Raw genomic sequence first — 25,661 nt, forward strand, 5'->3', positions numbered from 1 at the left:
TAAGTACAGGAACCAAAACACAGCCATCCTTCAAAATTTGCCTGCGTCTGAATTCTGTGATACAGTTCTTCAGTCAAGTACAGTAATGTGTACAAAAAGGTATTTGCAAGGGTGAAGTGTGCATAAAAATAAATATATTAAGTGAAAATATTAGGATAAATTTTCATAGAAAAATGTGTATATTAGGAGAGATTTGCACTGCAAAGCTGATTATTTTTCATGAGGTTTTTGGGGTTTTTTAAATCGCAAACTGAAGTGAATGTGGAATGTGGAAAACTGAACTTAAGCTTGGGAAAATGAGAAACTGAGATAAATCAAAATGGATAGATTCACCCATCCCTACCGACAACAGGAGAGGTCTTGGGGGACTCACTTAAACACTGATGCTCCTGAATTTGTCTAGGACTATCTATGCCTGAAAGATATGGACAAGGAGGAGACCTCTATCACTTGTTAGTCTCTGCCATATGTTTTTATGTTCTCTGTAAAGGAAATTTTGCTTGGAATGCAAGGGACTAGCAAAGAAGGCTCTCTGTCAACAGTGACATAGTGTGACAGTGTTTCAAGTAGCATATTTACCTTGTACTTAGTTAAGTCACTGGGCAAGTCCCTAGTCTCCATCAGTTCAACATTCTCCTTTCAATGTTGCCTAGCAAATGCCTCCTGAAAGTTTACAAGCAGTGCGTGCTGACAAGAGTGATCAAGTGCTGCTTGTTCCCAGCAGCTGTTATTCAGATGTATACTGTCTCTATAATTGCTGGTAGGGGAGTAGAGATGAAATGGAGAATGTAGGAGGAGCTTTGAGTGGGTAGGGATGAGGGAACATGTTGCAAGAATGACAGAAGAGGGGCTGGAATGGAATACCCAATTTTAGAGGCACATTCCATCAATGATTTTATCTAGGCAACTAACACACAACTGCTGATTCCAAAATGGACTGCCATTGCAAGGTTGGAGTTTTACTAAAATCACTATCAGTCTGCTAAGTCAGTATGAAATATAGGACAGAATGTCTACAAGCATATCGATTTGCAAAATCCTCCATATTTTCAAAGTGGTATGTGTTTCGAAGAGGTATGTTCACACCCACTCGCTGAATCATCACCTTGTCATGGTGAGTGGGCCCTTGTGAGTGAAGCCGTAAATGTAGTATGAACACTGACAACTGGGAAACACTGGCCTGCAAGCGCTCCAGTTGGATAACTGCCTTTACCAAAGGTGTCATGGGCTTTGAAGACACTAGAACTCAGGACACAAGGGAGAAACGTGCTAAGAGGAAGGCACACTTGGCAAATCCACACCGTGATCAACTCCTGCTCAGAAACCAATGGCCCCACTGTAGAAGGACGTGTGGATCCAGAATTTGCCTCCAGAGTCACTTACAGACTCGTTGTTAAAACCGTGTTTATGGAACAATCTTACTCAGCTACGAGTGATTGCCAAAACAGAGAAGAAGAAGAGTATGTTCACATTTTTCCTTGGGTGAGAAAGCCTCTCCTCTTCCCAGAGGGGAGGTGTTGTGAGTGGGAACCATTCCCGCGTTGGCAGGGGGGCATGTTCGGCCCCCTGCATCATCTCCCCGGCTGCCACCCAGCCCTGCAGCGGGCCAGCCAATAGGCTTGGCCTGGGGGCGGGGTTTAGCCACATTCAAGCAGCCACGGCAGCCTCTGCGCCTCATTCTGCTTCCTGGAAGAGTCCTCAACTCACAACAAATGTTGTTACAAATTATACTGTTTAGTTGTCAACAAAAAGTATATTTAACCTTCTTTGGCAGGAAGAGTTATTGGGGGAAATAACAGTTTGGACACAGTTCAAGATGAATTCTTACAGCACTCACCAATGTTACATTGTTTTTTTAAAAAGCAGCATAAAGTGGTCCTTACTAATTTGCTAGCTCATTACAAAAACAAAAATTCAGAACTAGGAACAGTTCTGCCCAGGGCTTAACAAGGATCTTTTGGTACCTGAGGCAGAATTTCCAAATGTCACAGTAACCATAACAACTAACTAACTACTTACACTTTAATGAAGTCCTAAATCTACTGCCATGTTCTACCTATGGAGCTGTCCCTGATTGTAATAGACTCCTAGTTAATTAGATCAACAAAATAATAATAGTTTAGGGAGACAACCTTTGACTTTACATTTCTGTTACATAAATCCAACTCTATAGTAAGAAAGTGATTTTGAAATCTGATCGCAATCTATACTACATGTAAACAACATATTGGAAAATACGCCAAATAGTATGAATAAAATGTCTAGTTGAAGAAATTCTGGATTTTAATCGGCAGTTCTTCTGATGCACTTTGTTAAGACCAATAGACTGATAGTTATGATTCTAGTATACAGCAATGATTCCGTTACAAAACATTAGTGATAAACATTGAGTTCCAATGCAGCACAAACTGGCATCTATCTGCTTTTGCAATGTGGTGCTCCTTGCAACTTGACCATCATAATAATACATTGAGGGCATCTTTTGTTCTTAGTCTTTCCCTACAAATTTGGGGTGATAGTCAGTATAAACCCATTGAAATCAGCATGACTGATTTCAGCATGACTAACAATGCAATGCACTCAGAAGTAAACCTTATTTAATATGATGGCCTTACTCTGAAGTAAATGGGATTAGGATTATAACCTTAGCTGGAACTCTTTTTTGGCATTAAGTGGTATATAAATTAGTAAATCATCGTCCCTCCAACACTCAGAGAAGTAAAATAACAATTATTCAAGACCTGAAAAACTACAGCAACATTCCAAATAAATTAATACAGTGGTGCCTCACAAGACGAAATTAATCCGTTCCGCGAGTCTCTTCATCTAGCGATTTTTTCGTCTTGCGAAACAACCCTATTAGCGGCTTAGCGGATTAGCGCTATTAGCGGTTTAGCAGCTATTAAAGGCTTAGCGGATATTAAAGGATTAGCGGATTAGCGGCTAAAAGGCTATTAGCAGCTTAGCGGCTTAGAAAAAGGGGGGGAAGCAAAAAAAAATCGGAAAACTTGCAAGACATTTTCGTCTTGCAAAGCAAGCCCATAGGGAAATTCGTCTTGCGAAGCAGCTCAAAAACGGAAAACCCTTTCGTCTAGTGGGTTTTCCATCTTGCGAGGCATTCGTCTTGCGGGGCACCACTGTACTATGCTGGTATTTGGTATATTTGATATCTCAGACTCATACATAAATAGCAAATGTCAAAACACTGTATGTCGCCTAGTAAAGATTCCAACACTGGTCATCTATTATTAATCAAAAGTGGATCATTTGGAAAAGAAATGTAATGACCCCCACCATTCCTCTCAGAATTTGAATTTCAAAATGTTCCAAGTCCCACCCCACCTCTTAGCTGCCTTCTCTGAACTGATACATGAAGGCTAACTGAAGGCTAGGTTATTTTAGTTATGACTGTTTACCTGTACTTGGAAAACAACCTATTCATCAGCTAATTTGCTAATCCTCTCTTATAAACAGCAAATGCTGCCTAACCCTTCTAGCTCTGAGATTAATCAAACAATTAGAAACCCCTAGGCCAGTGGCCTAGTGGATCTCCTTGAACAAATAATTCTAAAGACTAAAAGCAGCAAATGAGAGACCCCTATCATTTGTGGCTGCCAACAAAACGGCAGATGATCTCTAAATGATCAATGAGAGTACACAGGCTTATGTGATAGGAAGTGGCCAGTATATCAACAATTTCAAACACCAGTTCATAACTTTCATGGCTTCTCTAGTCTGAGATGGAAAGGAGAGAAACAGTTGGGTAATATCAGCATACTGATCACATCAGACTCCAAATGTCCAGATAATCTACTTGAAAAGTTTCATGCAGATATTTTAAAAATATCTATCTCCCAATGAAACCCTGTGTCATGCCATAAAGCCAGAGATCTTGGTGTCAAGCAGCAGTTTTTGGAACCTATATTAGGCCACCATAACAGTGCCCCCAAGTCCCAGACACACAGTGGAGAATGATACTACTAGTGATTGAATCAAAAACCACTGACAGTCAGAAGAATCAATAGGTAAAAGTAAAAAGGTAAAGGACCCCTGGATGGTTAAGTCCAGTCAAAGTTGACTATGGGGTTGCAGCACTCATCTCGCTTCAGGCCGAGGGAACTGGCATTTGTCCACAGGCAAGCTTTCCGGTTCATGTGGCCAGCATGACTAAACCACTTCTGGTGCAACGGAACACCATGACAGAAACCAGAATGCACAGAAATGCCATTTATCTTCCTGCCACAGTGGTACCTATTTAGCTACTTGCATAGGTGTACTTTCTAACTGCTAAGTTGGCAGGAGCTGGGACAGAGCAACAGGAGCTCACCCCGTCGTGGGGACTCGAACCACTGGCCTTCTGATCGGCAAGCCCAAGAGGCTCAGTGGTTTAGACCACAGTGCCACCTGCATCCCTTAGAACCAATAGGAAAATAGTCCCATTCAAAGCGTAAATATTTCAAATCTAGCATAGTTTAAAACCCGGCCACCAAACAGACTGAAATGAACCTAGAAAATCAGTATCAACCTAAAACCTTGAGATACTACCTTTTTCAAAATCTAATGTTTTTCTATTCACTCCAAATTATTGAGCAATTGGTCTATGAATAGCTTCAAAAATAATATGGAATTTTCACATGACATCAAACCAACCATATATTTTTAAAATAGAATTTCTAGATCATGGGAACACTGCAGACATAGTATATCACTATGTCAGCAATAATTTGACAAACGTTTCTATGTCCTTTGCTGACAAGCTGGTAAACGCAAGCGAGATACTACTACTGCTAGGTGAACAGTCAACTAGTTGAACAGCTGTACACAACAACTGTGTATTAATAGTTCAGCATTATCCTAGATGGAAATATCAAGTGGAGTGCCACAAGAATCTGCCTTAGGCCCTGTGCTGTTCAACATCTTTAAAAATTATTTCTACAAAGAAGCCAATGGAATCCTTATCAAATCTGCAAATGATACAAAGCTACAAATGATACAAACACCATAAAAGAAAGAATCAAGAGGGCATGGACGTGTAAGGTGGACACGTAAGGTGAAATTCAACAAAGAAAAATGTAAAGTCCTGCATTTGGATATCAAGAATCAAAGGCACAAATGTATGATGGGGAGGTAAAGGTAAAAGGTAGTGGGGAAGATCAAGTTTGGCATCAGTGAATGTGGAAATATCTAGGTGTCCTAGTTGATCATAATTGTCACAAGTCAGTAATATGAAGTAGGTGTTTTAAAATGAATGCAAACTAAGGCTTCATTGACAGGAGCACAGTGTCCAAATCACAATTAAAAATACCTCAGTGATTTGGAATCTGAGTAAAGTAATCATGCTAGGAAAGGCTGTGAAAATAAAAATGAGCTTTGGACTGTTTCTAACCACCAAGCGCAGCTTTCTCTAAACAGAAGCCAGACGTAAGAGATGGGCTCCTCAAGACATGGCCAGAGCACTTAGTGCAATTTCACCCATTTTTATAAATTACACCAACAGTGAGATGTCTAGAAACCAATGGTTTAAGGAGTTGGGTATGTTTAACCAGGACAGCAGAATATTAAAGGTACAGAAGTCTTCAAATATCTGAAGAGCTGTCACACAAAAGATGGAACAGAGTTGTTCTCTCTTGTTCCAGAGGGTAGGGCTAGAAGCCATGGGTGGAAATTACAGGGAAGAAGATTTCAACTGTCTTAACAGATCTGCCAAAGTTATCAAGGAATGCCTCAAACAGGAAAGAGTGAGCACAATCAATAATTCAGAGGACCATAAAGAGATTGGAAAAAATAGGGGATGCAGGATCATGAGATAGCACACCATGTCAGCGTTCACTGAACTAATTTTTTGCAGTTGCTAAAGATCTTGTCCATATAAAAGTCTGAATGTTTTCATACTTACTAATGAGTACACCCCACTGAACATGGTAGAACTTTTGAACAAATGTTCACAGGATTGTACTATTTATAATATAAATACTCTAGTCTATTAGTTTCCGTAGCAGTTCCGCACCATTCTGTCTCCCACTTCTCTTATTAATATATTTTCAATAATTTTGGAAGGGAAAATTTTACTATTTCAAAGGATAATCTGTTTCTTCAGCTCTCTGGTTATAGCACACAATCTCCTAAAAGCACTTTTATTAGGGAGAAAATATTGTAGCATTTCAAAAGCATTCCTAATTAAAGGAATGTATTTGGTGTAGAAATCTCTCAAACAGATATCCATATCATCCATTTATCCCCATCCCTTCTGGAGAGCATAATTTTCCCCAGGGTGCTATAAAATTATCCCAACACAGGAAAGCATGTGACAACAACTGTTCCTTTTAAGAACTTTTATTTCTGTGAATATATGCCTTTGTACTGTACTGCTTGGGTGGTTCCACCCACCTTTGGCTATAACCTGCACTTGGTTGCCTAATAAATTTGATTGATGTGTCCCAGCTTCTCTCTGAACCCTGGAGCTTTGAGCACCCAATAACTGCAGAGGCAAAGTACCGTATGTTTCTTCCTTCCTGCTCCAGCTCAGAACTGGATGTATATCAGTTTGTATCCACAGTACAAACACTCAAAGAAATACAGAGTTAAAGCCCTCAGTGCACTTCCTCTACCTCCCAGCTGGAGACAGGGCTTCTTGTTTTTGTGCTACCCAGAATATCATCCTACCCAGTTCTCACACAATGAGATTGCACTATGTTTCAGACGTGCATCATAGTGGACATGGTTTTAGATGACCAGCCCAAATGCGTAGATTCCTGGTAAATCTCACTAAATCAATGGGACAGAATTAAGTTGATATTTAACTTAGCCTGACTCACACCCTAAACAGGTACAAAATCTTCTCTTCAGTAGATTTACAGTCAAAAGCGTTGGTGCCCTGAGTGCAGGTAACGTAAGGTTAAGTTGATCTCGAAAAGATCCATACATTTTGTGAATACTTTCAAATGCCTGATTATTGCAAAGCAAACTTTTTAAAGCAAATCACCCCGAAGAAAGGAAAGCGGAGTCAATTGCTCCATATATTTAGTCTTTTCTCCTAAAGGTTCAGGTTTCTATGCTTTTTGCTTCACACCTTGGCAGTGATTTTACTCAGCTCACTGAAGCAGTAGCAGCAGACTGAATAAGACACCTCTTTTCACACTGTTCTCTTCATCCTTGAGGGAAGAGAGATACTAACTTTGAAGGTATCTCATTCTGTGAAAGTATCAGCATTAGGTACAGTACTTGGTAACTGAATGGAGAGATTTGCCAGTATTGGTTCTCTCTCTCCAAGGTCAATAAATATGAAGAGATGAAAGGAACAGTTGTAATGATCTGTCAGGCATGGAAGTGGGTGGCTTAGCAGCCACCTTCCTTCAAGCCGATCCATGTTTGACTAAGCGGAGACAAAACAGAATCAACCAGAATCTCTTCTTCCCAATAAATCAAAGCTATAATGAAATGGAAGAAAGAGCTGGAGGCTTCAGACTTTAAACCAGATCTCCGCTCTTTCATTTTCTGGGAAAGATGATTGGTAGTAGATGCTCAAGTGAACTATTGGACTAGAGTGGCATTTCCCTCTATCCTTTTGTACTTCTTTATCATCATCCGAGTACATGTGAGTATTTACTTCCTGCAAGTTCAAACTAGACAACAAAAATGGAACATTTAGCAAACCTCGCTAGCAGATAAAGGCTAAACTTCCTTTGTCTTTTAAAAATGATGGACACCATTTTTACAATCCAAAATACTACAAAGGGAGGCAATTCTACTAATATCAATACCCATTTGTTTGACTTTGAGAATCTTTATACACACCAAGGCTCATCTAGAATTCTATTTAACAATTCTGAGAAGTACTGAGCAATACACTTACTGGTGTTAATACTGTGGTAAAATATCAAACTTAGCAAATGTTGGTGTTACTACATTAAACACTAATTAACAATTCAGCTGAGTGCTACTTAGTGAGATCAACAAATTTTATTCACAATTCTTGAGAAAGTATTTAGTAGCCAATATGACAAATGCACAAAACAAGTACTCCATTTTTGCATTCACCAGTAGTTCTTAAAAACCACACTATGCCCTGGCAAGAACAAATCTTCTATCTACCATTTAGTGACAGATGTTGGCATTTACAGAGCAAAATAGGCAATGTCTAAAGATTAAATTATTCACAATTCTGGAAATATCAGAAGGATTCATGCAGATTTCTTTAAAAAATAGCCCATATACATATAGGTTGATAAAAAAAAATTTAAACTTCACGCTCCTCCCCTCACCCCAACCCTTTCCTTAGATTTTATGGTGACAAACTGCTCCTCACAGATCACAGTATAAATTATATGGGGAAACAGAGTTGGAAGAAACATGGTAGAGTGGGAAGAGAGACTCCAGCACATTCATTAGATATAATACAAAAATTACCTCAGTCTCAGACTATAGACTTTGCTGATAACAAATTAAACTTACCAGACTGTTGTTTCCACTTGACTATCATGTAACTGCCGATTGTCTAACTGAGCAAAGAGAGGGAAAAGAACTTGGATTCCTCCTATTGAATGAATTGCACTGTGGATCGAATGCGTCACAATTGCTTTCACATCCTACATTCAAAAAAGGAAAGAAAACTCAGTTACATTTGAAACTAATCTTCATGTCACTATAGCACTAATACCACTATTTATATATATGATAATATGTTGATTCAACTTTAAAGCACACATTACCTCCTCCCCACAATTAACATTTGTATGATTGGCATCTAACCTATCCACAAACAAATCAGGGTGAATACTCAGTAAAGAGGTTGCCTGGAAGAAACTTCTGTTTAATTTACAGTCAGACCTCAGGTTGCAAACGTGATCCGTGCAGGAGGCACATTCGCAACCCGCAGCGTTTGCAACTCACAGCGCCGCATCCGCGCGCGCACATGACATGATTCTAAGCTTCTGCGCATGACGTCATTTTGCGTTTCTGCGCATGCGTGAGCACTGAAACCTGGAAGTAACCTGTTTTGGTACTTCCAGGTTTGGCACGGTCCACAACCCAAAAACGCACAACCCACAGAGTTCGCAACCCAAGGTATGACTGTATTTAAAGGGGAGAGATTTAATCATATATTATGTTTACTGTGTCCATATAGTTAGAGATAGATAGATAGAGAGATAGAGAGATAGAGAGATAGAGAGAGAGAGAGAGAGAGAGAGAGAGAGAGATGATAGATAGATAGATAGATAGATAGATAGATAGATAGATGATAGATGATAGATAGATAGATAGATAGATAGATAGATGATAGATAGATAGATGATAGATAGATAGATAGATAGATAGATAGATAGAGATACACACACACACATATATATATATACACACACACACTTTTTTCATTTAAAATACATAATTAAGATTACCATTTTATGAACAACATTAGTTAATAGCAAAAATATATTCAGTGAATAATTATACAGATTTAATAAAACATGTATGTAATCCAATCATAAGAATATTTACTAATTTAAAAACAAGAAATTGTGTAATGGCAAATGCTTAATGGAAACCAGGATCAGCATCACATAAAGGCTACACTGGGCTACACTTTATAAAAGTTATATACTTCATACCTCTTCATACAAACTTGAAATAACACAAAGGATGTTGGTGGTGATATGATCCTTGCTATTTGAGAACCTAACACATGGTCACTAAAGTATTTGAGATAATGGTTTTGTATGGTTATATACCATATTTACCTGAATCCAATGCTCACCTTTTTTTGGCCAAATTACGTTGTGAAAATTAAGGTGTGCATTAGATTTGATGGCACATTTACATTCACTAGCAAATACTTTTTTTGGTTTCAAGGTTCTGAAAATTGAGGTTTGCATTAGATTTGATGGCGCATTAGACTCAAGTAAATACGGTAATGCAAGACTACATGGTTTCACCCCGATGAAGTATCACATTGTGTGCTACTTCACTAGAATATAACAGCAAAAAGCTTTTTACTGAAACATATATACAAATAATATACATATTATTTAAAATATTATTTAAATCATTCTCTGCCACTGAAATATGGCCCCCTCGCCTCTACCATACTGTGTTCAGGATATGACTGCAAAATCTAGGACAATCTATTCAGAGGTTAAGAGGGTTAAACAGAAAGAGAAACCAAAGTGTACAAACAGTTCACAGAAAATGTTCACTTAAAACTTGGCAGTCTTTACCACTTAATGGGGTATTAATTAAACATGGAAACAATCGATTTACACAAACCTGAAGCATAAGAGCATGTGGGGAGTGTACAAAAATGGAAGGATTTTCCTTTGGTGAGGATTCAAGGCATAACTGAGCATCAGTAGCCTTAGCGTTGTAAGTGAAGGCAATACTGCTTGCAAGTTTCCCATCATATAGAACCTGCTTGTGGTGCTCAGCAAGATGGATATCACTCTCAGATTTAAATTTGAAGGTACTCTGGGGATGAAAGTAATATTTTTAAAGCAGAAAATTATTGTCAAAATTACAGAATGTAGTTCTTACATAATGTTGGGGGGAAAGCAGTAATGATATTCTCAATCATCAAGTTTCAATCACTAAATCAGAATAAATTATACATGTTCCAGTTAAATATTTATTACATAGAATCATAGAATCTTAGAGTTGGAAGGAACGCCATGGGTCATCTAGTCCAACCCCCTGCAATGCAGGAATCTCAGCTAAAGCATCCATAACAGATGGGTATCCAACCTCTGTTTAAAAACCTCCAAGGAAGGAGAGTCCACTACCTCTAGTGGGAATCTGTTCCACTGCTGAACAGCTCTTCCTTTTCCAAAAGTTCAGTCAGAATCTCCTTTCTTGCAACCTGAAGCCTTTGGTTTGAGTCCTACCTTCCAGAGCAGGAGAAAACAAGCATGCTTCCTCCTCCATGTGACAGCCCTTGAGATATCTGAATATGACTATCATATCTCCTTTCAGTCTCCTCTTTTCCAGGCTAAACATACCCAGCTCCTGCAAGCGCTCCTCATAAGTCTTAGTTTCCAGACTAAGATGATCTTGGTTGCCCTCCTCTACACCGTTCCAGCTTGTCAACATCCTTCTTAAATTGTGGTGGTCAGAATTGGACACAGTAATCCAAGTGTGGTCTTACTAAGGCAGATCAGGGTGATACTATTACTTCCCTTGCTCTGGACACTATACTTCTGTTGATACAGCCTAGAATAGCATTAGCTTTTTTTTTTGCTGCTGCATCACACTGTTGACTCATGTTAAGCTTGCGGTCCACCAAGACCTCTAGATCCTTTTCACATGTACTGCTAGTAAGCCAGGTGTTCCCCATCCTATATTTGTGCATCTGGTTCTCCAATCTGTTAAGGTCATTTTGAATTCTGATTCTGTCTTCTGCAGCATTACCTACCCCTCCCAGTTTGGTGTCATCTGCAAATTTGATGGGCATCCCCTCAATTCCTTCATCCAAGTCATTTATAAGGACATTGAACAATAACAGGCCCAGGACAGAACCCTGTGGCACCCCACTTGTCACTTTTTTCCACAATGACGAAGAACCATTAATGAGAACTCTTTGGGTCAATCAACCACAAATCCACTTACAAGTTACCTCGTTCAACCCACATTTTACCAGCTTTCTCATGAGAATATCACGAGATAGTATATCTTGATTTTAGTAAGGCTTTTTCTATGTCCACAGCATTTTCCTAATCCACCAAGTTTATAATTTTACTTTATAAAGAACTAAATTATTCTCTTTGTAGCACAGTCAAAATATTTTAAATTTACTTGTGGATTTGGTTGTTTTGTTAAAAGCTAGGCTTTTATTCAATGCAGTGTTAAGTAACCATCCAGTCAACACAAGGATTTCAACCTGTGCCTCTCCTCTCCTCCGCCTGCACACCCCAAGTCAATTCTAAACTTGTCCACTCCAATGTAAGTTCCACTAGCTTACTCCCACATGGGCAGCTGATTTCAGAATTTTGCCTTTAATTTTTGTTAATATCTTACTTGGTGTTGCTTTTTTTTAAAAAAAAGAAAAGCTAAACAGACACAGCTTCTGGCTCTCAGAATCACATCACCAGCCATTGAATTAATTGCTTCCTGAACTTGTTTCCTCCTTAAACAATATTTAACCCCAGTACTGAAAGAACCCATTTAAATGCACGATTTAACTTTGCAGTTTGCTCATTGTTGTTGTTTTAAGTGTAATTGTTATTAAGCCCATTCTAATTTAGAAGAATTGCACAAGTACTGTCATAAAATGTTTGCAGATGCATAATACTCCAAGGAATATGTATGCAGAGGTTCTCTGGAATTTCCTTCTCTCCTTCTGGACTGAATGTGTATAATCAGAGATAGGGAACTGTAGCCCACAGAAGTTGCTGGAGCACAACTTCCATAAAACCTCACCATTAGCCATGCTGGCTGGGGCTGATAGGAACTGGGGGCCAACAACTTTCGGAGGACTCGGGTTTTCCACCCCTCGTCTTTAGGCTATGATGTCAATTATATATTTCACACACCTCCACAGCATAACTGGATTGCTTAGCCCAAGAAATATAGCACACACTTAAAAGAAAAACAAGAACCAAGCACATAAAGTATTAGAAAGTTAAATTAAAATATATGAACTTGGTTTTTTTATACTTAGGGAATTTAATACCATCCTAAATTGAAGATTCTGCCAGTATCTTTTGATTGATACATTTATTTTCTTTTTAAGCAAAATGGAACACACAGCAAGCTCTATTTGCTAAAAACTGTGCAAAGTTCTGAAAGAGCTGGAGGCGCTATACTTTAAATATATATGTATTTGGCTGGGATCTAGAGATTATTTTAAGCTGACCAATGCCTTGCAGGTGCCCAGTGTGATTTATTACTTTTTAATCTTTGAATAGCTAACACTCCATGCCATTTGACAAACAATTTTTGAAACCCCTTTCAGGTTCCAAAACAGTTTGCCAGGAAGCAAGGAGGATTGCTAGAAAAGAACAAATCCAAAGCTCATCTGGGTGTGTAAAATAAGTTGAACTATTCAATGGATTCAAGACTTTTAAGATAAAAAGTTATTACAGTAAGACGTATGCTGATTCAGAACTTCATTTTCTGGTCAATTGACAGTGCAATATACAAAATATTTCTCTTCTGCAGTCACCAACTTTGTTAGTATCACATGCTGCAGTTATTATTTTTTGCAATCATTTGACAGCCAAAGACAAAACATTTGGCAAAAGCATTCAAGATACATTTCAAAGCCTGATACAATGTTACCTAAAGCCATTAGTAATATTACCCATTTCAGAATGGCCAATTGCTACATTATTAGTGCCAATGTCCATTTGCTGATTCTTGTGTTTGGTGTGTATTGATGTGCTTATAATTGTTTTGTTCATTCATGATTTTTTTACCCACCCTGAGCAGGCAAATGGAGAGGCAGGATTAGAACCATAATAAACCAATACAGATGTATATATAATTTCACTTAACCTCCCAATATTTTTTATCAATATTCTGCTGCTCTGCTTTATATCTATTTGATTTAGCTTGGTGCATTGGTTGGATATCAATGTGCACACACACACATTTACATAAAGCCATAGTTATAATTTAAGAGAATTAAAAGGATTTCAAACAACATTAAGGCAGCTATACAATTGCATTATACATTTACTTTAGCAGTTGTTTTCTAAATTGAAATTATGACAACTACTACCTTATATCCTGGTCCTAACTGATGTATTGCAAATATCTGTGCTGGGTTGAGAGCTTCGGTGAATACATAGACTGCTCCAAGTTGACCACAAAACACTCTATTTGCATCAGCAGTTTCAGATGATCCCAGAAAACATTTATCATAGCTCTGTATTAAAAATGTAAATATTTAGAAAAATGAACAATAAAATGCGGTTTAAGACAGGCAAAGTAAAAAAGATACAATGTTTTAAGAATCAGTCATGTAAAAGCTTTTCATTTCCCCACATAAATGCATTGTATTATTTTTTCAACAATGAATCCATCCTCACTGCTTATTGATAACATATCCCAGACTCCAGATAACCTCACTCAGCATTTTCAAGAGCATGAGGAATAAGACAAAAAAGCCCCACATTAGAGGCTCTATGGGGCAAAACTTCATTTCCTAAGCACCATTTTATGGAGATGATCATCCAAGTGGAGCAAAAGTACTGCAAACAGTGCATCCAATTTGAATCCTCTGCTTAGAATATCATGTTCAATGGTATAAAAAGCTACCAAGAGATCAAGAGCAACACAATCCCACTATGCTTCTCCAGACATCTGTCACCATACATGGAAACCAAAGTGGTATCACGTGTCAATACTGGGTGTGACCCCTCACTGAAATGGATCTAGACAACTAGTCTTATCCCAGAGTGCCTGGAGTTGGTCACTGCCTACCCATTCAAGTACTTTGCACAGGAAGGGGGCAATTTCAACCAGCCAATAGCTGTTCAAGTATTCTGAGTTCAAGAAGAGTTTCTTAAAGAGTGGCCTCACTGATACTTTTCAGTCAGTCTGGGACCACTGCACCTCTCTCAGAAAAGTATTAATTACCTTCAGGGCTCAGCCAACAGTCTCGTCCCAGCTAGATATTATCAGCCATCAGCGGCAAAGGTCAATAATGCAAGTGCTCACCAACACCCATTCAAGCACCTTGTCCATGTCCTCTAGTTTTATCAACTGGAACTTGTCCATTAACACCTGACCTGACAGTGCTCTGAAAACCAGCATCACCTGTTACAATAGCAGAGTCTAAGATCCTGTGGATAATAAGCAAGATTATCCTCAAAATGTCTTGCAAATAAATTATAGTAGGCTAGTGAGGGTTTCACCACCTTCTTAGGGCAAGAAAATAAAAGGACTCATAAGCTTTGCTGGACAAGACACTAAGGTTCCAATGGTGGCAGAGAGTAACTGTTCTTCACTGCCTTCACTGCCACAAAGTAAGTTCAGCAATGTGCACACACATTTGTGTTCGATTGTATTTGTCTGGCATCTTCCTCCATTTGCATTTCAGCTATCTTCCAACTTGTTTCGTTGCATCTCCGGTGTATGCCACATTAAGGCTTGGGCAAGGCACAGTCGGAGAAGGGGTTCAGAGGGCATTTGTGCCAACTTCCCAAGTCATTTTCATGTTTCACAGATTGATTAGGGTTTTGACAAAGTATCCAGACTTGCTAGCTGGAAAAGTCTCCAGAGTTATCTGCAAACCAATTGGATCCATCAGCCTCTGATAGCAGTCTATTCTAAGAGGTCTTTCACCTCTACAGAGGGGTATCTAAATCTCAGCAGCTGCAGCCCCTACCCATAATTGTGGGGAAAGGGTATTTAATCCTTCTGTCCCTGCGACATTTTCCACCAAGGTAACAATCAAATATTTTCCTTTCCACTGTTGAAAAAAGATGCAGATCCTTGTACATTTACACAAGGGTGGCAAATAGCAATTAGGCTGCAAAAATGGTGCCAGACAAAGCATTTAATTTCCTCTCTCCAGTGATGCTATTCTATTGAAATCTGAGCCTCCAAAAGGCTTTACTCAATTGAAGTAAGTTGTTTGAAGAATGAGAGAACCCTGGACTGAGGAACAATCATTGTCCCTTATTCCTCTCATAGCAGTTTCTGGAAAGAAATATATTTATGAATTGTATTGTGCATATATTCAGGTATACTATAAAGGGAAGAAACATACATCATTTGTGTTCACATGCCAAGCCATGTCACCATAGGATACAAGCTGACCATTAACATAACAGCGAATTTCACTGTTTCTCCAACGATTGTAGATGTGTACAATGCTAATCATGTACCACTAGAAAGAAATGGAAAACACACCATTAACATGAATCAACAATGTTGCAATTTTTAAAATATCACACTTTTAATTCTAATACATTAGATTAGTGTTTTCTTTAAAAAAACAAGAGCATTGCAACTGTCCTGCAATAAACAAGTTTCCAGTTACACTGAAATCTTTAGCTATAGTTATATTTATCATAGAAATTAAAAATTAAGAAATATATAAACACAAATGACCTACAAACACAATCTAAACTGAGAATTCACAGACTTCAGGTTCTAGATTACACGTTTAGCTAGAGGTTCCCCATGAGAAAAGGCAAACATAACTTGAAGTTCAGCAGTTCCAAAAATTATTTTTGATATGAACCACCTGACTACTAATTTATGACTACTACTACTACTACTAAATCACCTAAATGGGTCTGTTTAAAGAGAAACTTGAACCCTAGCTACTGTAACAATTAGCCTCAATTACCTATATATGAAACTTTCCTCGTGCGTATGTATTTTTACATTATAAGCTTTATATATGCTCCTAACCACCAGTGATTTTCTTTTCAAATTTCCCAATGCTTGGGAGTAAGGCACCCCCAATCTACTTAAATCAGTAGGACTCATACCAATATATATAAAAATACTGGTTGTGCTTGGAGTCTTATAAGCATATACTTTGCATGCACATCTTATTTATTTTAAGTCAAAACAGTAAGAAAAGGGGCTGGACCCCAACAACCCATAATTTACAATATGGCTACAAAGGTCAGTCAAATATTGTGGCGCCTGGTGATGCACATTCCATGTTCACAAAAACTCTTTAGCTCTTAGTTTATTTAAGAACATGTTGCTATTTTAAGTTAAGAATTGCCATACTGTTTTCTTCCATAAGAGGCAGTTCTACAAGAGGCAGCACACTGAATGATGGCTGAATTACTGGGTTTGTAAAGGGAAGCTAATTTATTTGGAATTTAGATCTTTTTATTGGGGGGAAATAAATACTGCATTTCATTTAAACCTCATGATATGCTTTATATTCTATGTATTTTTGGCATTTTAAAGTAGATTAGAATATAATCCTAATAGCGATGGAACTCCGGTAATCCTGTTACATGTCACCTTTAAATACTTTTTACCTGCATTCTTTTGAAGACTGGAAATGTCACTGAACAGCAAATATAGGCATACAACAGACACCCTGACCACTACTATGCATTCAAGTTGGAAGGAAGGAATACTAGTATCTATATTTTCCTATCTGTAGAACAGCTAGAATTAAGGTTAAATGTCTTCCCAGCTGTGCTGAAGGTCAAGGTGAAAAACACCTTGAAATGAAGGCCTTCCAGAAATTAAAGCAGCAGCAGCATTTGTTGAAGGACATTATGGCAAGTCCTTATGCTTGCAAACAATGGTAACCAGGTAACCTGACTATCAATTCACACTACATTTGTGATTGTAGCAAGCTCTCTCTTAAACCGAATGAGATAGGATTTACAGACTTTCCTTTTTTTATTTTATTGAAAATCATCTGTTCCAATCCATTTTCTTTTTACATTGAAAGCAGAGGAAACTCTTATAAAAAGGACCAAAATAAATGCATAGAAATTTTATTATGTGGAATGTCTGTTTTGACAACCTGTTACATACATTGTGCAACTGATTTGCTGAAGTGCTTCATTTCCAGATTAGTTCAAAATAAAATTAATAATTAGAACAAATTAGCTGTTCTTGAGATTACCTTTATGAGTTTAACCACAATTATATGAAATTAAACTGATTGCAGGGGTATCTGATTATTCCTTGCCATTCATTATATAAGCATTTTGTGCTTACCTTTCGTGGCTGAAAATCATACTTCACACAGTGTTGAAAACCTTTGCCTTTTGACTTCAATGATGTGACTATTAAGCAGTTGCCAACAAAATGAGCAGAATACCCAACGCCTTTGCTAGTGCGAAAACTGAAATAAGAGCATGTTTTTTAAAAAAAATATGAGAAAATTACCTTGATCTAGCAAAACCACGACATGCTTAATTTAGATAAAAGGTTAAGAGTTATAACTGACCATTCATGCATTATAATAAGTACACACTCCACTCCACAGAAACACAGAAAAGTCTTTCAAATGGTCAATTGTTGCTTTAGTTATTTACAATAATGATCAAATCCTGGAATCTAGAATAATGGAAAATAGTTGCCTGGCCTTCTGCCACTATCTGCACAATGCGGTATGACATCTTTTCAAATGCTTCGGGCATCTTCTAACTTAATAAACATTTTAAACACTTTGCTATGCTTGTCTTTGCACCAGTTCTGACATACATCACTGACATCCCCTTTTACAGATCAGGAAGTGAAGCTAAGTTTTAAGGACTTTTCTGCTACTATCTCATCAGTCCATGGTAGAGGAGGGATTTGAACGTGCATGACCTTGTTCCAACAATTTGATAATTTGGCAAAACAAGAAGTAGTCAGGTCCTTTACAAAAGAGGGTAGATATATTATTCTGTGTGTTCTGAATCCATTACATTTGCTTTGTTACAAATACATTTTTTCAAGTCTGTGTGGACAAATTTGTTTAAAGCCTTTTCAGTCTCACTTTGTTGTGTCTGCTACCATTACTATTCAGTTAAAATTCTAAACAGCTGTTCTACTGAATGGTGTTAATTCAGATTATCAAATTTAACATTGGCTATTATTTCTACCTTTCCATAATCAAAGGCACCAGAAGTAGAAAAGCAAGAGCTCATCTGCCTACTTATAATCACTAAAAGATAATCCTCTTGCTTCTATGTGGAGCTTTTTGCTGCTCTTGTCATTTACGTTAAACATTTAGCGCAGTATAATAAAGAAATATATACAAGAGAGCTTTACTAAACAGTTACCACGGGTGCTTTAGTTGAGATTCCTGGATTACATGAGGTTAAACTGAATGACCTTTGGGGTCCCTTCCAATTCTAAAATTCTATGATCACAGGGTAATATCTGACAGTGTGTATCTGCCTTGACGGAATGGCTCTTACTTCCCACCAGGAGCACCCTATGCACCACCAAAATCTGTTCAGGGGAATTGACAGATCCTCTGACGATTTCCAAACATCTTCAAAACTTCACAGTCTTCATAAGCTTAAACTGTTAATTTGTTGCAAATTGCAAAAGAATTGCACTTTACTGCTTGTATACAGGCATCCCCTCACTTAGTTGTGTTTGACCCATACGCAACCATGTATACGTGCAGCGCTGGGAAATAAATAGACTGGCCACTCCTACCTGTGGCTCAATCCCCACTCCTGTCACTTTGAGGCATGTGTCAGTGCACACCTAGCTGCGGAACCAAACAATAGGTGAAAGCAGGCAGTCAGAGCCGCCACCACCCATGTGCGCTCGCCCATGCACCGTGCAAGTCCCAAGCCACCACTGCCAGGCCACTCAACTTCAGACAAAAGAGATAGGCAGGCAGGGGGAGGGGACCAGAGCGCATGGGATCAGCGCCTGTCCACTGTGCCCCGAGGCACCCCTCAGGGGCACCCTAGAGAATGAGTGAGTGAATGAGTGACTGACTGCCCAACTAGCCATGCCAGCCCGGGCCAGTGGGAGAGGGAACAAATCCACCTCCAAACCAGGCAGGGCCAGAGCGTGGAGGAGAAATGGGGTGGTGGTGGGAATGTTTGAGTAGCTAAGCTGATAGGGGAGGCCAAGGGCAACAAGAGCAGCTGGGTCAAAATGGGAAGGGGAGAAGGAAACCAAATAAAGTGAACTACTGCTGCTCAGAAGTCACTCAGGGCCACTACCTGGAAGCGACTGAAGGGAAGGCCAGGGGCAGCAGCCCCAAGTGGAGGGGCAGCTGTCCTGATGATGTACATCTCTCTCCCCCTTCTCCTCCCTGCATGCCCTCACTATTAAAGTGGCATGCTCCCCAATTTATGTGATTTCAATCCGAGAACACAACCCCACGTATGTGGTGGGACACCTGTATAAATTGGGAATCCATATTTTTACATGCTTATTTAGGGTGCATAGAGTTAACTTGGGAGTTCCAATGTATGGGCTAATGCTCATAAAGCATCTCTCTCTGGGGGCAGGAAACTTAAAAGCTCTAAACTTCCTTTCAGGGAGAAACATGTGACTGAAAAGGGAGGTCTAAAAAAAAGACAGACAGAAGGCAAGTAGATAAATGCAGGAGTCAGCATGATAAGGAAGAAGGGTTGTCTAGGGACTGTTGTTGTTGTTGTTTACTGAATTTATATACCTATATGAGATTTAATCCAAGGAAAGTGAATGTGTTTTAATCTACCTTGCTTTGACAATTTTTCTCCAAACCCCAAAATACCAGTAACTGATTCTTCTCTTTTAAAACTCTGTATTTCTTCATCTTAGTAAACTCATTGTTTTAACCTCCACAGCTGGAGACAGCAATGCTTCCAAACACCACTTGCTTATGGGAGTCCTCATCCTGCTTGACAGATTCCCAGAGGCATCTGGTTGGCCGGTGTGAGAATAGGATGCTGAACTAACTACACCATTGGCCTGATCCTGCAGGGCAAATCTTATGTTCCTATAGTCTCGGGTTCGAAACCCTCTAGCATTTGGAGCTTTAATTTGCTACCTAAGGAGACTTCAGAAACCCCTTGGAGGCTTTTCGATAAGGGATTACCTGTAAATAATCTGGTAGTAGCAAGTACTTCAATGAGGGAAGGGGAAGGTACAAGAGAGGGGTAAACTGTTGTGGCCAGGTCTCCTTCCCCAGGTGGCCAGGAACTAAAGGTGGCTGGGTCATAGTCACCACTTTAAGCAATTAATGATAAAAGAATGCAACATTTTAAAAAAATCACTAGGTTTATATCAGTTGCAGCTCCAACTAACCATTTAAATATCAAGTTCTGCCACCTCTGATCACATACGAATTGAGCTTTGGAGGAATATTCCTTCATGTTAGATTTTGCTCATTTGAATGGGAGCAGAAACATGTCCTCCGTTCACCTCGAAATATGCTGCAGAAAACTTGACATTCTGCTTTGATTTATTTCCAGACATTTGAACAATCTCACTCCAGGATATGCAGCAAAATCTCTAATTAAATCAATTGTCAACTTGTGAAGAATTCCTGCATGTCAAAATAAGCAGCACCAAAAATGAAGCAAAATGCACCAACCTTATCCCAAGGATTTTCCATGTATAAAGCCACATGAAAATTATGTGCCTTTTATATTGGAAAGCTAGAGTAATTTTGGGAAATGTGTGCATGCTCCCCCCCCCCCCACATTACACCCATGTAGGAAAAATGCCAAGTACTAACTAATCCAGATTTCAGGACTGAACTGTCTTGCCTTAAAATTGGTAAATCCCCTCAGCATCAATAGTGCTCTCAAGGACCAGCCTGACACTATGCTCCACTTCAGGACACTATGCTTCCCTTCTCTTTCTTGCCTCGCTATTAGTGTGAGTTCTGTCACAAAACTGTCACACTCACTATCTGTAGGATTTTGAGAATGGTTAGGGATTCTGTCACTCATTAGATCAAGGTGTGTAAGTACTGTAGGATTTGCTGCCTGCTTAAATAGTAATTTTACTATCTGAAGCAGCATTTATATATTCTATCACTCACATTTCATGTAATAAACCAATTTTTAAAATTGCTTTTGTGTGAAAACTTATTGTGGGCATCAGGTAAACACATATTCATAACACAGGCACTTCATAACTCTAACGAAACATCCAAAACTTCTTGGTAGTGTGTGTATGAATTCACACAAGTGCTGGACACACGAGTGGGTTCAGACACATACACTGTAACAGAGCCACCATCCTCCAAAGGTTCAAACTCAGTATATTGGGCTTCATCCGGTCCACCACTGCATTAAGGCACCAGTCCAGGAATTTCACAGCCACTCCTGATTCGAATGTTATGGAGAAACAGAACCGTGTTTCATCAATATACCTATGGCACCATGCTGCGAAACTCCTAATGATCACTCCAAATGGCTTCATATAGATGTTAAATAACTCTTGGGACATAATGGTGCCCTGAGCAACCCCACAGAATAAGTGCCAGGAGCTCAACGAATGCTCCTCCAACCTTACTGTGTGGACTTGAGTATGCAGATAGGAAAGGAATCACTATAGTACAGCACCTCCAATACCCATCACACTCAGTCAATTATGAAGAATACTATGGTCAATGGTAAGAGTAGCAAGGTCACTGTAGCAATTCCCCCTGTCTATCTCCTGATCCATCAGGGCAACCAATGCCAATCTGATCTTAAAACTAGGCCTAAACCTAGACTGAAGGGGATCCAGATAATCATTATCTATCAGGAACACCTGCAGTTTTTTCTGCTACCACTCTCTCTACAACCTCCTCCTGCAAACACAATATTGGAAAATGCTTGGTAGTTATTTCATACCAATGGGTCCAATGTGGGCTTTTTAAGTAGCAGCCACACCACTGCCTCTTTAAGGGTGGCTGCTACCCCCACATCACACAATAATGTATTCACAACACCCTGGACCTACTCAGCCACACCACTCCAGCTAGCTTAAATCAGTCAGGAAGGGAAGTAGTCCAGAGGGCATGTGGCTGGATCAAGTATCCTAGTGTCCTATCCACATCATCAGACAGGATAGTTTAAATGAAATGATCTCATAACATTGGACCAAATGCAGCAATGGACACCTCTACTGGATTTGCTGTGATAGTGGCATATAGGACACTATGAAGTCCAACAACTTTGTCCTCAATCTTGCAAGGCACTTGACTGAATCACAGTTCGGAAATTCTATAGGTGACAACAGCCACATATTTTTTAGAAAAAGGAGACTTCTGATCTTTAAAATAACTGGCACCAAATTGCTCTTCGCCAGGGCTACTTCACATATTACACTGTAAAAACTATGAGTTGCATGCACATTTCTCAGGGAGCCAGAGGCTACTTCTAAGATGCAATTCCTGGCAAGCAAATCTATGCAGCATATACACATATTCAATAAAGTGTTTTTCAACAACACATTTACTTTTTCGTAATCTAAGATTGTTATTTTATAAAATCTTGCAAAATGGGCCTTTAAAAAGTTCAGGTGGAAATTCAGGTGGACAAAATTTAAGTCTCATTAATCATTCAGGTTTTTCTTTCAAGTATATGACACTCTTAAAACCTATACTTCACCATACAAATAGATGCTAATGAACTGAATGCTAATTAAAGACAGAAATCTAGAAGCCATAAATGTATTTTGATACAGAATTTGATTCCTGCAGAGGTGAAAAGTATGAAGGGTATCACAGGCCTGGAACAGGAATGAAGTATCAAAATATCTATTTTTCTCAACTTTTGATAACATGTTTATTTTCATTATGAATGCAACACGGGACAACAATTTATATTAGCTTAATGAAAATGCTGCAAGTTCAATAAAAATCATATAAAATTATGTGCAACCAAGGTCCAGCCTCCATTCTGCCTATTGGCTATTGCTGATCTAAGTAACAAATCACTTCAATAAATATTAAAAATGAACTCATTAAATTTTTCATTTCAAAAATAGAATCAAAATACATTGATTTTACTTACCAATAGAGATACGGTTTATCCTTATCTACATTAATATTGTTCAATGGATCCATGCGAAACCAAGTGTTAAGCGTAAACCCATTTTGATAAGGCCACTTGGCAATAGGAGGCAATGCAATTGCCTATAAAAAAGTAAAACAACAATAACATGTATTGTGCTAGAATGCTAAATTACATTTTTAGGCAATAAAACTATTTCTAATCTCACTACGAGCAAATCTGCATATCCCACCATCACACACCTTAATACTAGAATAATGAGTTAGAGGTGACAAGAGGACTTTAAAACCAACTGGTCAACAATTTTAGTCAGGGCTTACTCTTTTTCACCTCTCTTTTTTTTTAATATGCTAAGAACATACCAAACAATGGCATAGCGTAATAGAGGAGGGGAGGCCACAGTAGTTCCTAACGCAAACTATTTTACTGGGTAAAATATATTAAAAGGAATCTTTACCCCAAGTGTTATAGTACTGAAAAATAGTACTATTATATGTAGAATATTTACCAAATACCGGTATATTCCCTCAAAGACTGCAAAATACATTTGCCCAATAGATAAGGATTTCATTTCTTATTTCTTATGAATTTTAAACTTTTAATTTTCATTTAGGAAAGATAGATATTGTTTAAAACTTACTGCAGCACTGCAGCCTGGGAAGTTGAAAAAAGTGTCAGGACCATGTCTCTGTGGCATCTGATTAAGGACTGACAAGAGCTTGACTGCATGTCTAGGCTGTCAAAAAACACAATTGTGGAACTGTAAAATACAACCACCTGATAATGATTATCTTTGCAATGCATTAGCTATTTGCAAGTTTCCTAACAAGACTAGAAAATAATTCTGCAAGCAGTTAGCAAAAACAATATTTAAAACAGAGACAAACTTTTAATGTCACACAAATCTATGTGTAAATCATACACATCATTGCACCAGATACAGCTTACCCATATTCCATTTTCACCACGAAGCATGCTGAACAAAAGTTTCAACTCCTTGACAGTGATGCTGTAGCTGGCAAGTACCCCCAACATGTCTACGAGAAGATCTTCAAAGACAAATAAAAGTACACTAGAATTTGTTCAAATGTTGTTCAAGCTAGATTTTAAAATCAAAATTTCTGAATGCTAGCTTCCCCAACCCTTAATACTGCCTCCGGCTATAAAACTCATACTACCATTACATGCTATTAATAAAATGAATAAAATGTTAGAATGTTCTCTTATCTGGTTTCTATTTTAATATGTTGTTCACCATTTGGGGGCACCTCAGGTCAAAAAAGTATTTGTTTATAAAACTTTATTCCTATTACCCCCTAAGAAACAGAAGATACAGTAGAACCTCGGGTTGCGAACGTGATCGGTACAGGAGGCATGTTCCAATACAGATCCTCAAAGTCTGTATTTCAAGGGATGCAGGTTACGCTGTGGTCTAAACCACTGAGCCTTTTGGGCTTGCCAATCAGAAGGTCAGCTGTTTGAATCCCCGCAACAGGGTGAGCTCCCATTGCTCTGTCCCAGCTCCTGCCAACCTAGCAGTTCAAAAGCATGTCAGTGCAAGTACATAAATAGGTACCGCTGCCGCGGGAAAGTAAATGGCATTTCCGTGCACTCTGGTTTCCTTCACGGTGTTCCATTGCACCAGAAGCGGTTTAGTCATGCTGGCCACATGACCCAGGGTTTGTAGGGAACATGAACCATCATACCACAATTTAGTCTACTTCACATAATTGTGTGGGAAAGGGAAAATTCAACATGCAGTTGCTATTTTTTATTAGCCACAAAAGAGACTACAGTGGTACCTCGGTTTACGAACTTAATCCGTTCCAGAAGCCTGTTCTTAAACCAAAGCTGTGCTTAAACCGAGGTGCGCTTTCCCTAATGAGGTCTCCCACCGCCAGTGCCCTTCCAATGTTCGGCTTCCAATCGTAGACTGAGGTAAAGTTTGCTAACGGGAACACTACTTCCGGTTTTGCAGAGTTCGTATACCGAATAGTTCGTAAACAGGGCTGTTCTTAAACCAAGGTACCACTGTACTGGCCATTCAACTGCACATTGCAGGAACAAACCTTGGTTACTGCTCATGGTTTGTTTGCAGACACAAAGAACTATCCCAGGTTCATATGACATGACAAGTCAGACTCCATCTTATTGTGTCCCCAGTGTGGTAGCAGGACAGGTTGGGGCGGGAATAGGCACAGGAACTTTAGAGCAGTGTACCCCAACATTACAGTGTGTTTTAAACTGTGGTTAATGTGATTTGTAAACCAGGTCACTTTTTCATTGCCT

The 25,661-nt window shown here is 38.8% G+C and overlaps 1 protein-coding gene across 2 annotated transcripts in view; it reads right to left on the reverse strand.

The window, feature by feature from the left end:
- Positions 1–25,661, reverse strand: part of NBEA (neurobeachin) — a 366,730-nt gene that overhangs the window by 311,673 nt on the left and 29,396 nt on the right. For both annotated transcript variants that reach the window (XM_081197851.1, XM_081197850.1), the window contains exons 3-10: positions 24,321–24,421; positions 24,013–24,108; positions 23,373–23,494; positions 17,638–17,764; positions 15,701–15,820; positions 13,706–13,852; positions 10,261–10,458; positions 8,452–8,585 (exon numbers count right to left, since the gene is read on the reverse strand). In XM_081197851.1, the coding sequence (XP_081053977.1) occupies positions 8,452–8,585; positions 10,261–10,458; positions 13,706–13,852; positions 15,701–15,820; positions 17,638–17,764; positions 23,373–23,494; positions 24,013–24,108; positions 24,321–24,421 (1,045 nt within the window). The remainder of the gene's footprint in view (positions 1–8,451; positions 8,586–10,260; positions 10,459–13,705; positions 13,853–15,700; positions 15,821–17,637; positions 17,765–23,372; positions 23,495–24,012; positions 24,109–24,320; positions 24,422–25,661) is intronic.

Source organism: Podarcis bocagei (genome assembly GCF_964188305.1).
Source record: "Podarcis bocagei genome assembly, chromosome: 6".
Lineage (NCBI taxonomy): Eukaryota > Metazoa > Chordata > Lepidosauria > Squamata > Lacertidae > Podarcis > Podarcis bocagei.